General features: G+C 37.6%; 1 protein-coding gene across 1 annotated transcript in view; it reads right to left on the bottom strand.

The window, feature by feature from the left end:
• unc-13 (protein unc13 homolog) overlaps positions 1–15,513 on the bottom strand; it is a 1,156,644-nt gene that overhangs the window by 363,838 nt on the left and 777,293 nt on the right. The window contains exon 21 of the mRNA XM_090416011.1: positions 10,933–11,030. Within this exon, the coding sequence (XP_090272137.1) occupies positions 10,933–11,030 (98 nt within the window). The remainder of the gene's footprint in view (positions 1–10,932; positions 11,031–15,513) is intronic.

Here is a 15,513-nt window from a genome sequence, read left to right as displayed (position 1 = left end):
ATTATATTTAAATTTTACAAATTAACCCTCACAAAATGGATAAATGGTTAAAAAAATTTCCTCCAAAAGAAACTGCGAATTGAAGATAATTAGGATAGTACTTCTACATCAGCGAACAACAAGGAAAAGATAGGATTGATTCTTCTATTCAAACAAGTTTGTTATCAGTCAAATTAAGTGATAAAAACATTAATCTGAAACTTAACAAAACCTTGCCCAAGAAAGTTCGAAATTATCAAGAAGACTACTTGAAATGGGGATTTACATCGACAATAGTCAAAAATGAATCTCGTCCTACATGTGTACTGTGTCATGAGACGCTATGTAATGGAAGTATGAAACCATCATTATTAGTAAGACACTTAAAAACTAAACATGAACACAAATCTTTACAATTCTTTGAATGATGTTTAAAGACATGTAATTCTCAATCCAATAACTTAAAAAATTCACTAAAATTAACGATAAATATTTGGATGCATCTCGAGGTTGCATTCTTAATTGCAAAAGACCAAAAGCCACACACCACTGGGGAAACACTTGTACTCCCAACCGCTATAAAAATGGTAGAAATAATCCATGGAAAAGAATATGCAGATAAACTAAAATGTATTCCCTTATCAGCTAATACTATTGGTAGACGTATAGAAATCATTGCAGATAATTTAAAGAAGCAACTATTAAAACAAACGACTCAATGTGGGAAATTTGCTATACAGCTTGATGAAAGCACAGATGTTGCCAACACGTCTCAGTTATTGGCATTTACTAGATATTATTTTAATAATGAATTACACGAAGAACTACTTTTTTGTGAGGCACTTCAGGAAAGATATCTTCTCAACAGTAAATAACTTCTTAAAAACAATATTTTGTGGAAAAACTGTTTAAGCATAACAAGCTATGGAGCAGCTGCTTTAATTGGTACAAAGAAAGGATTCAAAGGAAAAGTGACCAAAATAGCACCACAAGACAAATTCATTCATTGTATTATCCACAGGCAAGCTATTGAAGCAAAAAAATATGCAGCCTGATATATACACAAAATATTGCAGGACGTTATCAATATAGTTAATTTTATAAAAACGACGCCTTTGAATAGTAAAATATTTACAGTACTATGTCAAGAGATGGGCAGTATCCACGAAAATCTTCTATACCACACAGAGGTTCTTTGGTTATCTCGAGGAAAAGTGCTTAGAGTGTTGTAGAAATAAAAGATGAATTACGCATTTTCTACTGGTTAAAAAAATTCTACTGAGACAATTCCTACTGGATAAAGATAAAAAATCTGCAGATCTTTTCAATGACGATAAGTGGTTATTAATACTATGCTACCTAGCAGATATTTTTGAAAAAGTAAACATGCTTAATTTGTCTATTCAAGGAAAAGGTAACATTTTAACAATGAATGAGAAAACAACTGCATTTCGAAAGAAAATGGTGCCGTGGAGAGAGAAATTTGAAAAGGGATGTTTAGAAATGTTTCCATCTTTATCTGATTTCGTTACAGAAAATAATGTAAATGTAACACAAACAAAAAGTCTAATATCTGCACATTTAAAAAGTTTAGAGACATATTTTTGTAACTTATTCACAGATCTTCCTGGCAAAGAATTTTAATGGATTTTATACCCATTTGCAGAAAATGTAAAAATTGACCACCTTCCGATTATCTTTCAAGAGCAATTAATTGACATTAGATACAACACAACTTTGAAAAATGAATTTCAACAGAAATCTCTTCAAAATTGGTGGATGGGACTGAAGTCCGAGTATAGCAATTCAGTAAACACAGCAAATGATGTACTCTTACTGTTTGGTTCTACTTATTTATGTGAGGTATCATTTTCTGCAATGACAGGTATTAAAACCAAATATCGAAATAAATTAAACTTGGAACCACACCTTCGTATCGCAGTATCAGAAGCCATCACACCAGAATTTCAAGCAATTATGAAAGAAATGCAAGGTCATTGTTCATATTAAATATTGTAATAAATATGTTTGTAAGCTGTTAATAATAAAAATGATGTGTAAAAATATGTAGCGTTTTTAATTATTATATGATGATACAAGGCATATTTCCTCTTCATAATACTTATTACAATAGATTTTTGCTAAATCAATTGGGGGGGGTGCACGCTATTTATTTTTTCTGTCTTGGGGGTACGCGATCAAAAAAGTTTGGAGACCACTGCTCTAGAGTATCATATTCCTATCCACCTATTCCTGAATCTCCTTTTAACCTTTTCCAATACTTTTAATCACCACTCCAGAGATACTAATTGGTCTGTAATTTTAATATGGAGCCACTTTTATGTAATGGAACTATCTTACCATCTTTCCACTCCCTTAGAATTTTGTCAGAGCAGATATTTAGATTAAACAACTTCGTCAGAGGCATTGCCAGTTAACTTACACATTCTCGTAGCATACAAGCTGACACACCGTCCAGGCATACACACTGCTGCCTACCGAGTACCTCCAGTTAATCTACTTCAATACTCGCATCATTCCATGCCACCTCAGTAACTGCAAAGTCACCTCTTAGATGATATTCCCTTGCAAAGTAATCACTCAGTAACTGAACTATTTATTCCGCTTCTGTCACTTTCCTACCATCAGCATTCAGTAAAGTTATCTTTCCATAATCATTCTTTCTCTTATTTGCTGCATAGTGAAAATACTCTTCTGGATTTACTTCAGCCTGCTTATCTAATTTTCTCTCAAAATCTGATTTAGCCTTCGTTACCATACTAGTTATCCTTTTTTGCTTGTACTTTCTATTGCTCATGGGCATTCTGATCACCTTATTTATATTCCTTTCACAATGCTTTCTTTTTCTGCATCAACTGCTTTATATTGCTAGTCACCTATTAAATTTAGTTTAATCCTTTATCCAAGTGTAAGCAAACAAAGTTTGCACATGAAGTATCTTCAGAACTGAGGCAACTCATGGTCAAGGTGGACCAAGCTCTCATCACTCCTTGTCTTAGTATCTCCCATAATGCAAAGCAAATCTCTTGCGGACATGTATAATGCTATGCATTAAGGGAAGGGCCACTACCAAGACCGGTTTCGACCTTTATTCAGACCCAGAGGTGGTGATACCAAGGTGGAAGCAATGGAGAAAGTCATCTTTACCTATACGAGTTGGCAAAAGGTGTCACGTTATTATTACACTAAATTGCTCTGGATTTAGAGAAAGATGTTGAAAGTTTTTTTTCCCCACTTGGTTAGACTATAATAAATTTAGTATAATCCTTTATACAAGTGTAAGAAAAAAGGTTTGTGCATGAAGTATCTTCAGGACTGAGGCAACTCATGATAAAGGTGAACCAAGCTCTCGTAACTCCTTGTCTTAGTATCTCCCATAATGCAAAGCACATCTTCTTACAGACGTATAATTATTATTACGGGCAACTCCAGGGAGTCCGTAAATTCATAGAGGGAGGCCCTAGACATCATGTTCACACAACTATACGACATTCTCACAGTATCTATCATACCTTGCCTTGAACTCGCTCACCGTCATAGAACTTACAACAGTCTCTGGCAGCTTATTCCACTCATTTACCACTCTAAAAGTAAAGAACCCAGCTCTAACACCCCTGCTAACCACACTCTTGCCCAGTTTCCATAGATATCCCCTAGTTCTCCCACCACCAGTACTGATCTCAAAAATATCTTCTGAATTAATCCTATAGAAACCCTTTAGCAATTTGAATGTCTCAATCATATCTCCCCTTTTCCACCTATCAACTAATTTCTGCAACCCACAAATCTTCAACCTGTTCTCATATGGTTCATTCCATAGACCTGCTATCATCTTAGTCACTCGCCTCTGGATCCTCTCCACCTCCTCCCCATCAAGAAGGAACCTAGGTGACCAAATCTGGGCACAGCAGTCGAGATGAGGTCTCATCGAGGCTCGGTACAGAGGCACAATAACATGTTTGTCTCTGGTTGTCAAGGTATTTTTCAACAACCAAGTGAGTTGATGAGCTGATTTAGCTACTTTTGCAATGTGCCCCCTAAACTTCATCTACCTATCTACCAATTCTCCCAAGTCTCTGGCCTCATCAATCTCCTGGAGTAGAGTTCCACCAATGTGGTATACTGCTGCTAATCTTTTCATCCCCCCAAAATGCATAACCTTACATTTTGGCACATTAAATTGACATCCATTCTCCTTAGCCCAGAACTCCAATCTATCCAAGTCGTCCTGCAAGATTTTGACATCTTCTGAATTCACTATCGCCCTACCCAACTTTGCATCATCAACAAACAAATGAACTGTTCCTCTTAGATCCTTCCCTATATCGTTAATGAACAAATTAAACAGCAGTGGTCCAAGAACAGAACCCTGTGGCACACCACTAGTCACAGGCTGTCTTTTGGACTCTACTCCTGAATAAACTACTCTTTGATATCTCTCCATCTCACCAACCCTATATCCATTCCCATATGTTGTAGTTTACGGATTAGAATTCCATGTGGTATCCTGTCAAATGCCTTTGCCAGGTCCAGCAGTATCACTGTAAACCCATTACCCTTATCCAGTTCAGCCGTCACCTTGTTATAAAACTTGAGCAAGTTACTGAGGCATGATCTACCCTTCACAAAGCCATGCTGTCCCCCATACAGTATCTCATTTTCATCAATCCATTCCTGTATTTTTCCTTGACTACTTTCTCCAAGACCTTGACAACAACTCCTGATACGCTGATCGGTCGGTAATTTGCAACAGTAGTCTTGGATCCTCCTTTATGCAGTGGAACTATTTTCCCCTCTTTCCACACCTTTGGGACTAAACCAGACCCGAGACTCAGATTAAACAACATGGTTAAGGGCACTGATAATGCTTTAACCGCTTCATGCAAGACCCGTGCCAGTATACCATCCAATCCCACAGATGTATTTACATTAAGGTTCTGTAATATACTACTCACTTCCACTTCATTCATCACAATTCCCGTATAAACTAATGGTTCCTTCATTTTTTCAATGTCACCACCCGGATGATATACTTTTGCAAAGTGCTCGCTCAGTAACTCTACTATATCGACTGATTCAGTGACCTCCTTGCCATTGTCATTCCTTAAAATAATTTTGCTGTGTAGTACAGTTTTTTCTTGCTTGCAGCATATTGAAAGAACTGTTTGGGATTCTCTTTAGCTTGCATAGCTAGTTTCCTTTCATAATCCGCTTTTGCTTATTTTACCACACTCGTTACCCTTCTGGGCTGCACTTTATACCGTTCATGTGCCTGCAGGTCACCTCTTTCTTTAAATTCTCTCCACAGTTGTTTCTTTTTCTGCAGCTCAAGTTTAATGGTGTTATTCATCCATTTAACCCCCTACTTGTTTCACTATTCGGACCCTAGGTATACAATCAGCCATAACCTCCTGTAAATGCGCCTTGACCACTTCCCATGCTCTATCGACATCCAGCCTTTGCAGTTGTACATGCCATGGCACTGATCCAAGCAATCTCCTAAGGTAATGCTATGCATTAAGGGAAGGGCCACTACCCGGACTGGTTTTGACCTTAATTGAGGTCTCGTCAGTGGGAGCCAAACCCAGAGGTGGTGATACCAAGGTAGAAGCAATGGAGAAGTCATCTTTACCTATATGAGTTGCCAAAAGGTGTCTCACCTTATTATTAAATTACTCAGGATATAGAGAAAGATGTTGGAAGTTTTTTTTTTCCCACTTGGTTAGACTATAATGAATTTAGTTTAATAATTTATCCAAGTGTAAGCAAACAAAGTTTGTCTGTAGTATCTTCAGGACTGATGCCCCTCCCTTAATGCATAGCATTATACAGGTCCACAAGGAGATGTGCTTTGCATTATGGGAGACACTAAGATAAAGAGTGATGAGAGCTTGTTCCACTTTTACCATGAGTTTTCTCAGTCCTGAAGATACTTAAGGTGCAAACTTCATTTACTTACACTTGGATAAAGGATTAAACTAAATTTATTATAGTCTAACCAAGCGGGGGAAAAAAAACTTCCAATATATTTCTCTAAATCCAGTGTAATTAAATAATAAGGTGAGACACCTTTTGGCAACTCATATAGGTAAAGATGACTTCTCTATTGCTTCCACTTTGGTATCACCTCCTCTGGATCTGGCTCCCACTGACGAGACCTCAATAAAGGTCGAAACCGGTCAGGGTAGTGGCCCTTCCCTTAATGCATAACATTATATACATGTCTGCAAGGAGATGTGCTTTGCATTAAGGGAGATACCAAGACAAGGAGTGATGAGAGCCTTGGTCCACCTTTACCATGAGTTGCCTCGATCCTGAAGATACTTCAGGGGCAAACTTTGTTTGCTTATAGTTGGAAAAAGGATTCAACTAAATTTATTATAGTCTAACCAAGTGGGGAAAAAAAAAACTTCCAACATTGCTAGTCACCCACTTAATCCCTACTGGGTTTATCCTCATGACCGTGGTTACGCACGCTCATACTGCCTCACTCAAACAATCTTTGACCATTTCCCATGAACTAATGCCATTCATTCCATGTAGTTTCTTATGTCATGGCAATGCTCCAGGTTGTCTCCTAAGCTTGTTACAATTGCCATCATTGGAGTTCTGCATTTCAGTTCATCCTGACTGAAACTTTCACATGTTGAGCAACCTCCAAGGACAAGACTGTGTGGTAACTTTCCCTGATTGGGGGTAGAGTTGCTACTGTAGTTACGGATAGATCTTCAGATGCTATTACCAGATAGAACACTCTCAAACCCCTGGTCCCCTCCACCACATGTTGTTTTAAGTAATTATCCAAACACAATAGTAAACAACAATATATTTTGTCCTATTAGCCTCTATCTCACACCAGACAGCCTCAAATGAACCATTTCCATCAGATCTATAATTTTCCTTAACGTCTATTTTTGCTGGTTGAAGTTCTTTGGCTATCATTAATAATATCCCTCTTCCTGCCCTATTTCCTCTACCTACCCCAAAAATACAATAACCGTTACATTTTATCTTTATAACTACATCATTCTCTGACAACGCTCATGAATGTCAATAATTTTTGGTCAAGTCAAGCTGAACAATGCCAAAAACTTCTCTCCTTTATTTCTGATACTTCAGGCATTCGTGTACATGCTTTTCAACATCCCCCCTTAGGCCCTAGTTACCTTTATATAATGTCATTACCATTCAGAGTCAAAACCTGGGAAACTGCACCCAGCAATTCACAATCATTCCTGCACTCATACTTATACATCCCAGGGGTGGCTAGACACAAGCTTGATTGCTCCCTTCCCCAATATCTCTATTTTCCCCTGATTTTGCACTTCCAAACTCTCACTGAGCAACACTTTCTCCAAGCACCAACTCCAAAACCATTCAGGTGCAGTCCATAAGGCATATACAGGTCCTTATGTCCATCAAATTCACTCCACATATCTATAAACTGCATACCATTCCTTCTTCTTCTTGACTCATTGGCAATCATGGCCATTCTCAATTCTGTCCTATCATACCAAGGCAGCAGACTCACAGTCTTTACTTTCTTACTCTTCATTTTTTGCTTCTCCTAACAACTCATTCATATCTTCTCTGATTGCATATTTCTCACTTTGGTAAATGCCAAAACAATTAACTTGCATCTTTCTTCTGCAAACTTATGGTTTCACTAACATTCTTATGTTTGCACCTGGAAAACATGCCTTCATCACTTTCTCATTAAGCAAACCTCTTATCATTGAATCAAAAACATTTGGAGGTTTTGGGGAATAAACTAAATGCCTCCAAATACTTCAAGAATGGATATGTATTCCTGACTACATTCCTATTGAGTGTTTTCTACCAACATGCTGACAACACTTGTTTCATTTAGACATCTTTCTAAGTAATTACTCTAGACATCTAGAATATCTTTATCTTCAGTTTTTCATGTTATATTTATCATTTCTGCTCCCTTTTACAATACTCTTTCTTCCATTTGTAGCTTTTACAACAGCCTCCAGAATATTCTGCCACCTTCCTATTATATTTATTTTCTACGTTCTTAACACAAAGTCTTCCCATGACTTTTGTGTTTAGGTAGTGTTACAAAGTACATTCCTTTCATACATTTTTCTCAATATCCTCTAAGAGCAAAAGCTGACTTACTTGCTAGAAACTTTCAATATGCTTTTTTTTCTTTCCCTTGACTGCCTCTTTAACTTCTTGAGTCTGCAATGGTGTTCCAATTTTTCTTTGCTCACAGACAACTTCACCATGTGCCTCTTCTGTGAATCAATCAATGTTTTCTTCAGGCTTTTGCCAATGAATCTCCAAGATTTGCTTCTTGTTTTCAAACTTTATTATCTTTATTTTTCTAGAACGATGTTTGTGTATTTTAATCTACAGTTTACCTCTGAAAGATGTTCGACTTTTATTTGTTGAGCAGCTTTCTGAGGTTAATTTACACATGCTTCTTTTCAACATGAAATTCAATTTTATGCTGTTCAAAACTATATAGTGATCATTTCTTATTTCAAAATCTTTATACTCTTGTTTTCCTGAACCGGTGAGAAAACTATCAACAAGAACATAGTCAATGAGACTTTTTTTTTTAATTTCTTGTATCATCTCTCCAAATGAAATTTTGCACATTTTTATGTCAGAACATGGTGTTTGCAATACTAGTCCAATCATACAGCAGGTGCTTACAATTATTATTAGATTTTCTTTTTTCTCTAAATTTTCCCAAAACATTTCTAATTGTCTTGTAATCATTTCCTACTCTACTATTTAGATCTATAACAAAGACCTTTCTTTGTTGTGTTTAGTTTCCTTCGTTCATAGTACCTTCTGCAGGACCAGAGGCACAAATAAGTCTCATTGTCTAGTTCCCGTTCTGATATCTGCCCACATCAATACTTTATACTGCATTCCATTCAAGAAGATTATCCTCATATTTAGTTTTGAGTACTATAGCTACTCTTTTTTCCTGATTGATGTTGCTCAGAAGGGTCTCACCTGTCTTTATCTTCTCTGTTTCAGTCACACCTATTATGTTTATCTGGTACCTGTCCAATTCTTCTGCAAGTTCAATCTCTTTTCCATTGATGCTTCTTAAGTTGATAGTACTAATCTTGAACACTCCTGATGTTGAGTTGGGATGTGTTCCAGTAGCTGACTTTATGCTATTTACTCTGGTTCTCTGAGGAAAACAACGAGGGGGCCTGTTTAACCAACCAATGCCCCAGCAGGCATGAAATTCTGTTATGTTGTACCGATATTTTACACTGTAGTTTAAGCCAATAAGAATAAAATTTGGTCAGCTAAATGACAAATATCCAGCTCATCCTTGTTCATTCAATATCCAGGTAGATACCTAACAGGGTGCTCATGAGAAAATGAGAATTGAATATTAAGTCAGAAGTCTTGGTTGGTTGTCTGCATTCCTTAAAACACTACATGGAGGTCTCCTCCCAGTTATAAAGCTTTGACATGTTATATAAATTAAATGTTTAAATATTAAATATTTTCTAATTTTTTTTCTAATGAATTTTTTTTTAATAGGATTAGGTTGAAAGACAACAGGTCCCTGTTGATACTGATAATAAGGAAAATTTAAATTCAAAATTTAATTTGAATAAATGATTTGTTGTTCAGTGAAATGTTAGTTTGTCTCTTTAATACATTTTTAATGATTAACGTGATACTTTGCATAACTGAGGTCAGTTAATATTTGTTGCTCGACAGTACTTGTCTTATTACTGATGCATGTGAGAGAGGATATTGAGTTTGCTGTTGAATGCAAGTCCCAAGAACTTGTGCTCTATTATAATGGGATAAACATTTGCCCTAGCAGAGTTTTAGGTCAGGAGGAGGAAGATCATGTTTGTAGCAAAAGTGCACACAAACTGTCTTCTATTATGAAAATCTGAACCCATGGAGAAATGTTCATTTTCAGGAGAAGTTGGATTCAGTGCCTAGTTGCATTCATTCCCTAGCCACCACTAAGCCACAAATGGACACACACATACACACACTCTCCAGCAAACAATGACTGCACTTGGAAGTAGAATGATAGGACTACCCCGGACACTACATGAGCACCACACAACAAGCCTTGTCCCTTCTCCCCCCCCCCCCCAGACCATGGATAAGGACATTTACTGCAACAACCTTTACCATTGTCAGCAAGCCCACTCGTTAAACAATCATTGCCCTGCCATCCAGAACCATCCATCTTGCCAAAGTAGTGAGAGACTGCTAGGATTCCCCTTTCTGGGTGTCCACAGGTCATGCTGAATTGCAAACATGGCATCAAGGCACTGAATCCCAGTAATGGTGGTCTGGAAGACAGGATAGTAAAAGATGTCTCACATGTAGGGGAGCATGTGGGATTTAATGATATATCATCAAGGGTGTGAAAATGTACAAAACTGATTCTGTGCAAGATATCCAAGCATAGTCAGCTGGATCTGACCATAGTTATAGTGGGATGTACTTCTTGAGTTCTTCAAGGCAGATATCCTACTATGACATAATATGATAAGTTACAAGAAAAGGGAACACTATAAAAACACCTCAAACAGAGAGGGTTTATGCAGAGAATCAAATAAAAAAATAACTACTACGTTTCACTACAAAACTTGCAAACTTGAAAGACTTTCTTTTAGAATCAGCAGCAAAAACACTAACGTAAATAAATATTGTTAAGTTAAACATTAAAGATTTGGGAAATTTAATCTTAGGTCGCCTACCCAGCAGCACCAGCAGAGAATGTCCGTCATTGCACTTTATGCTTTTTTCTTGATTGTCTCTGTGACAGAGACAAAATATCACTTGTTGTTTAATTATTTCTCTGTGCTGTATTCATTCCATTAAACCTAATTATTAATATAAAATCTTCATTTCCTTCTACCAAGGAACAACACAAACAAGATTTATTGTTATACTTACGTCATTGCTTGATATATGGACTCTATTCCATATCTCATGGCAAATTCATCAACTATATCCTGAGAAGGCTGATCGAAATATACTTTCCATGCATCATCCTGAAAAATAATACACTTCATATAAACATCCTGAAAAATGACAACTTTAATGTTTGCTATATATTTTTATTCTAGGGATTCTTTCTGGAGATGAAACTATAATTTCTATCAATTATGAACTACAGATTTTAATCATAGGAATAGCCAAATTTATTTTGGCTCAACAGTACTAGAGTCAAAACCAGTTCACATATAAGATTCTAATTAGTCATTCCAAAAACTTCAAAAAGCCAAAAACAGGCCTGTGATCATTTCAAGGTTGTTGACAGTATTTTGGGAAACCACCAAAAATGAGGAGACATCCAAACTGATTGAAATATAATTAGCTGCATATATCCAGAAACACTCATCTTGTTGAAACAGAGGCCAAAAGTAGTGTGAAACTACTTTTGACCTCTGTTACTTTTGGTAAAACTACTAGGATTCCCCGATTCCCCTTTCCTAGTATGTACAAGTTGCATTCAATGGGAAACATGGCAATTTTCCCAAACAGTCACTGTTAATATCACCTATGTGCTTTCGAAGAATTTTCCTACTGATCCCATGAAAAGACAGACAATAGTTTCAAAATGTAAAGATGGTGGGAGTGCTTGATGCATAACACCTAACATAATCCCTCTTAATAAGGTTTCTGAGATGCATAATTTTCATCTTATATAAAAACGATTTTACATTAGCTTTACAGTAAAGTTGACTATACCTACTCTCACACATCTGAGATCTTTAGATCTCAGATGTGTAAAGAGTAGGTACTTCTCACATTTATAGCAAGATTGAGAAATCTCAACAATGTTGAAAGATCATGTCACAGACACTGAATACCAAACATTCACAGATGTTTCGAGATGGATTCTACAGAGGTTTCCGAACATATAGAAATTAGAAATTGTAATGTAATAAAATGAATGTTATACATCTATTATTAAAATGCATAATTCAATGTATATTGGAGTATATGTAAATCAACCCAGATTATAGCGATGACGAAGTAAAAACAAAACTTCGCAAGGTCTTGTGAATATAGAAATATGCACCCAAGAATGGAGGGAGCCGAAGTGATGTTACCATGCTGGCGAGTAATCCTGGAAATTACATTGTGGAGAACAAAGGATTAGAGACAATATAAAAGGGCTCTCAGATTTTTTTCTATTCCAGATTCAGGTTCCAGGTTAGTGACCCCAGGTGCAACAGGAGAGGGGAAGGACAGGCCGTAATTTTCAATGAATTTCATGTGGATGTAAGGACGTCCTACGAGAGCATGGTCACCCATTAGACATCGTGGTGACTTCGGCAGATGCATTCAAGTTCCTGAGGGAAAATCAACCTAGCTTTCCAAAAAAACTTCTACAGCAGAACTGCCAGGATTGTCCAAGCAAAGCCAGTACCCAGGAAGAAGGTGCAATGTCAAGCTAAACTAGCTGAGGTTTGTTCAAGTTGATTGAACTGTGTTTGTAAAAAGTCAATGTAAGTAAGCACAATTTTGTCATCATCATCATCAAATTCCTGCCATGTACCCTCAAGAGGTGTACAGGATATGATAGTACTATATGAAAAAAATTACATCATTACTAACTTCCTATCTACAATTTTCCTCCAAATCAGTCTGTTACTTGTCAAGACTCCAACATTATCAGATCTTATATTTCTATCGTCTAAGGCACTTTGTACCGTATCAATCCACCTATATCTTGGTCTTCCTCTGGGTAGTTTTCCTGCCAACCTGGCAGAGAACACTTGTTTTGCTAATCTTTCTTCGCCCATTCTGTTTAAGTGATCATACCACCAGAGATTAGCTCTGCTAATGCATTCCTGGATGTTGACAATGTCAAGTTCTTTCCTAATATCCTCGTTTTTATATATTGCCATCTGCTCACACCTATAATCTTTCTCAGGACTCTCATATCTGCGGTCTCTAGTCTTTGGTCAAGTGTTTTACTTCTGACCCAGCTCTCAGATCCATAAGTTAAAACTGGTTTCAACATTGTCTTGTATATAGCTAGTATTAGTGTTCCGACTAATTTCTCTCTTATTCCATATGAATTTATTCAATTGACTTCCTACCATACCAGCTTTGCTGATTCTGTTGTCTATTTCTATATTTAATTTACCATCTCAGTAAAAATCGTGCCTAAGTAGCTGAAATGTTTCACTTGTTCCACAGGTTCTCCATTCACAACACAGTTGACATTTTCAATGATTCTGCCTATTTTCATTGTCTTTGTCTTTTTATTGCTGACCTTCCTACCCTATCTATTACAACAGCTATTCAATTTAGTCAGAGAATCTTGCAGACTTGTAGCGGATTTATTTAGAAGTATAACATCTTTTTCTAAATCACTGAGGGAATTGAAACAACGTAGATCCGAATATAAATTAAATTATACTTTAATAAATATTTCCGATATTTCGGCAATGTCACATTGCCATTTTCAAAAGGAACTTACAAAAAGGCAGTTGCACACAGGCACTAACAATACAGTAACTGAGAATGAAGATATGAAGCTATCGTTCTCCTAGAAGTCCTGATGGTGCCCTCTGGCGGGCTAAGTAGGCGTTCTTGGCCGTTGGGCTGAAGGTCTGCTGATGTATGCCTCCCAAATTTGGGGCAGTCGCATACAACCAAATTTGTTGAGGTTCGGAGAGTTTCTTAGGGCAGAGGCTGATTCCATAAATAATCTTTCGAATTTATATTTGCTCCGGTGTATTACTGTAGCTTTCTTCCACCGTATTCTGTGGAGAGTATCCAGAGCATGGTCTTCAAGACCAGAATGGCTATACTTGTAAAACCGGATGTAGTCCTTGTGTTCAGAAATTCTGATATTTGCTGTCCTGCCTGTTTGGCCAAAGTACGACAGTTTACAACTGCAAGGGACCTGGTATACACCAGGTAGGTCTAGTGGAAGTGGTTGGTCTTTGGTAGAGCGGATAAGAGATGCCAATTTTCTGTAAGGCCTGTAACAGGAGGTGAGGTCATGTTTTTTTAGAATTTTGGCAATTTTTTCTGAGGTGCCTCGGATGTAGGGAATGGTGATGGATTTAGAGTAATCTTTTTTGTGGAGGGGGGGGGGAGTAGGGTGGCTGTGGTTTGTAGGTTTTAATATTTTTTGGATTTTTTTTGGGGGATTAGTCATTGGCTGAGAAAGTGTTGAGGATGTGATTTAGTTCGGTGTTAAGGGCTATGTCCTTAGAACAGATTAGTTTAGCCCTGTTGTATAGTGTTTTTACCACTCCATATTGTTGTGAGGGGGGGGGAATTGTTGGTGGATATATCTGCCTGTATGGATGGGTTTTCTGTAAACTGAGAAAACCAAAGTTCCATCAGGCTGGCGGGTGACTACTGTGTCTAGGAAAAGGAGGCAGTTGTTTTCCTCTTTTTCCAGGGTGAACTTGATTCTGGCGTGTTGGTTGTTTAAGTGTGTAAGGAAGGAGAGGAGTTTTTCAGAGATATTTGGCCAAATAGCGAACACATCATCAACGTAGCGAAGCCATATGGTTGGTTTTTGCGGGGCAGAGGCTAAGGCTTTTTCCTCAAAGGTCTCCATAAAGAAATTGGCCAAGGGTGGGGAGAGTGGTGAGCCCATGGCTGTCCCCTCTATTTGTTTGTAGAATTTTCCCTGCCAAACGAAATAACCTGAGTTCATTGTGAACTGAAATAGGGCTGAGATATCGGGAGAAAATTTAGCTTGGATTAGCTCTAAAGTTTCCTTAAGTGGGACATTTGTGAATAAGGAGGAGACGTCGAAGCTGACCATTATGTCAGTATGTTGGAGTGTAAGGTTTTCTATGCTGGCTTTGAAGTGGGCTGAGTTTTTTTATGTGTGATGGTGTGTTGCCAGTATAGTGTGTGAGCTCTTTGGCCAAATGTTTAGCTAATTTGTATGTGGGGGAATCAATGCCATCCACTATGGGACGTAATGGCACATTTTCTTTATGTATTTTTGGGAGTCCGTAAATACGGGGGGGAAGGTATAGAGTTAAACGGTTTTAATCTGTTGGTAACTTCTACAGGCCAAGAAGTGACTTTCTTAAGGAGCCTGTGAAGTCTTCTAATTTGTGAGTTGGTGGGGGTTGTAATTGATAGGGAGGTAAGTAGCCCGATCTAAGAGAAGAGCATTCAGCTTACCTTTGTAGTCCTTTTGGTTAAGTACTACCGTTGCATTTCCCTTATCCGCTTTGGTGATAACTAATTCTTTATTATTTCTCAATTCCTGTAGGACTTTAAATTCCTTGTGGGATATATTGGTTTTGGGTGGTTTTGCTATGGAAAGGACACAAGCTACATCCAGTCTTACACTGTTGGCGATCTGATGTGGAAGGTGGTGGATTCCTCTTTCAATCTGGATCATAATATCCTCACTTGGTATTTTTCTGGGAGCAATTGCGAAGTTGTGGCCACGTGAAAGCACGTTGAGAGCTTCAGGCTTCAGGGTGACTGAAGAAAGGTTGATTACGGTGTTGGTAGCAAGTTTTGGATTGACGGTAG

The sequence above is a fragment of the Typopeltis vanoorti genome, chromosome 3 (genome assembly GCF_054136105.1).
Source record: "Typopeltis vanoorti isolate ZY-2024b chromosome 3, IOZ_Tvanoo_1.0, whole genome shotgun sequence".
Taxonomy (NCBI): Eukaryota; Metazoa; Arthropoda; class Arachnida; order Uropygi; family Thelyphonidae; genus Typopeltis; species Typopeltis vanoorti.
The sequence above is the reverse complement of the archived record's forward strand: the minus strand, read 5'-3'. Positions and strand labels throughout refer to the sequence as shown.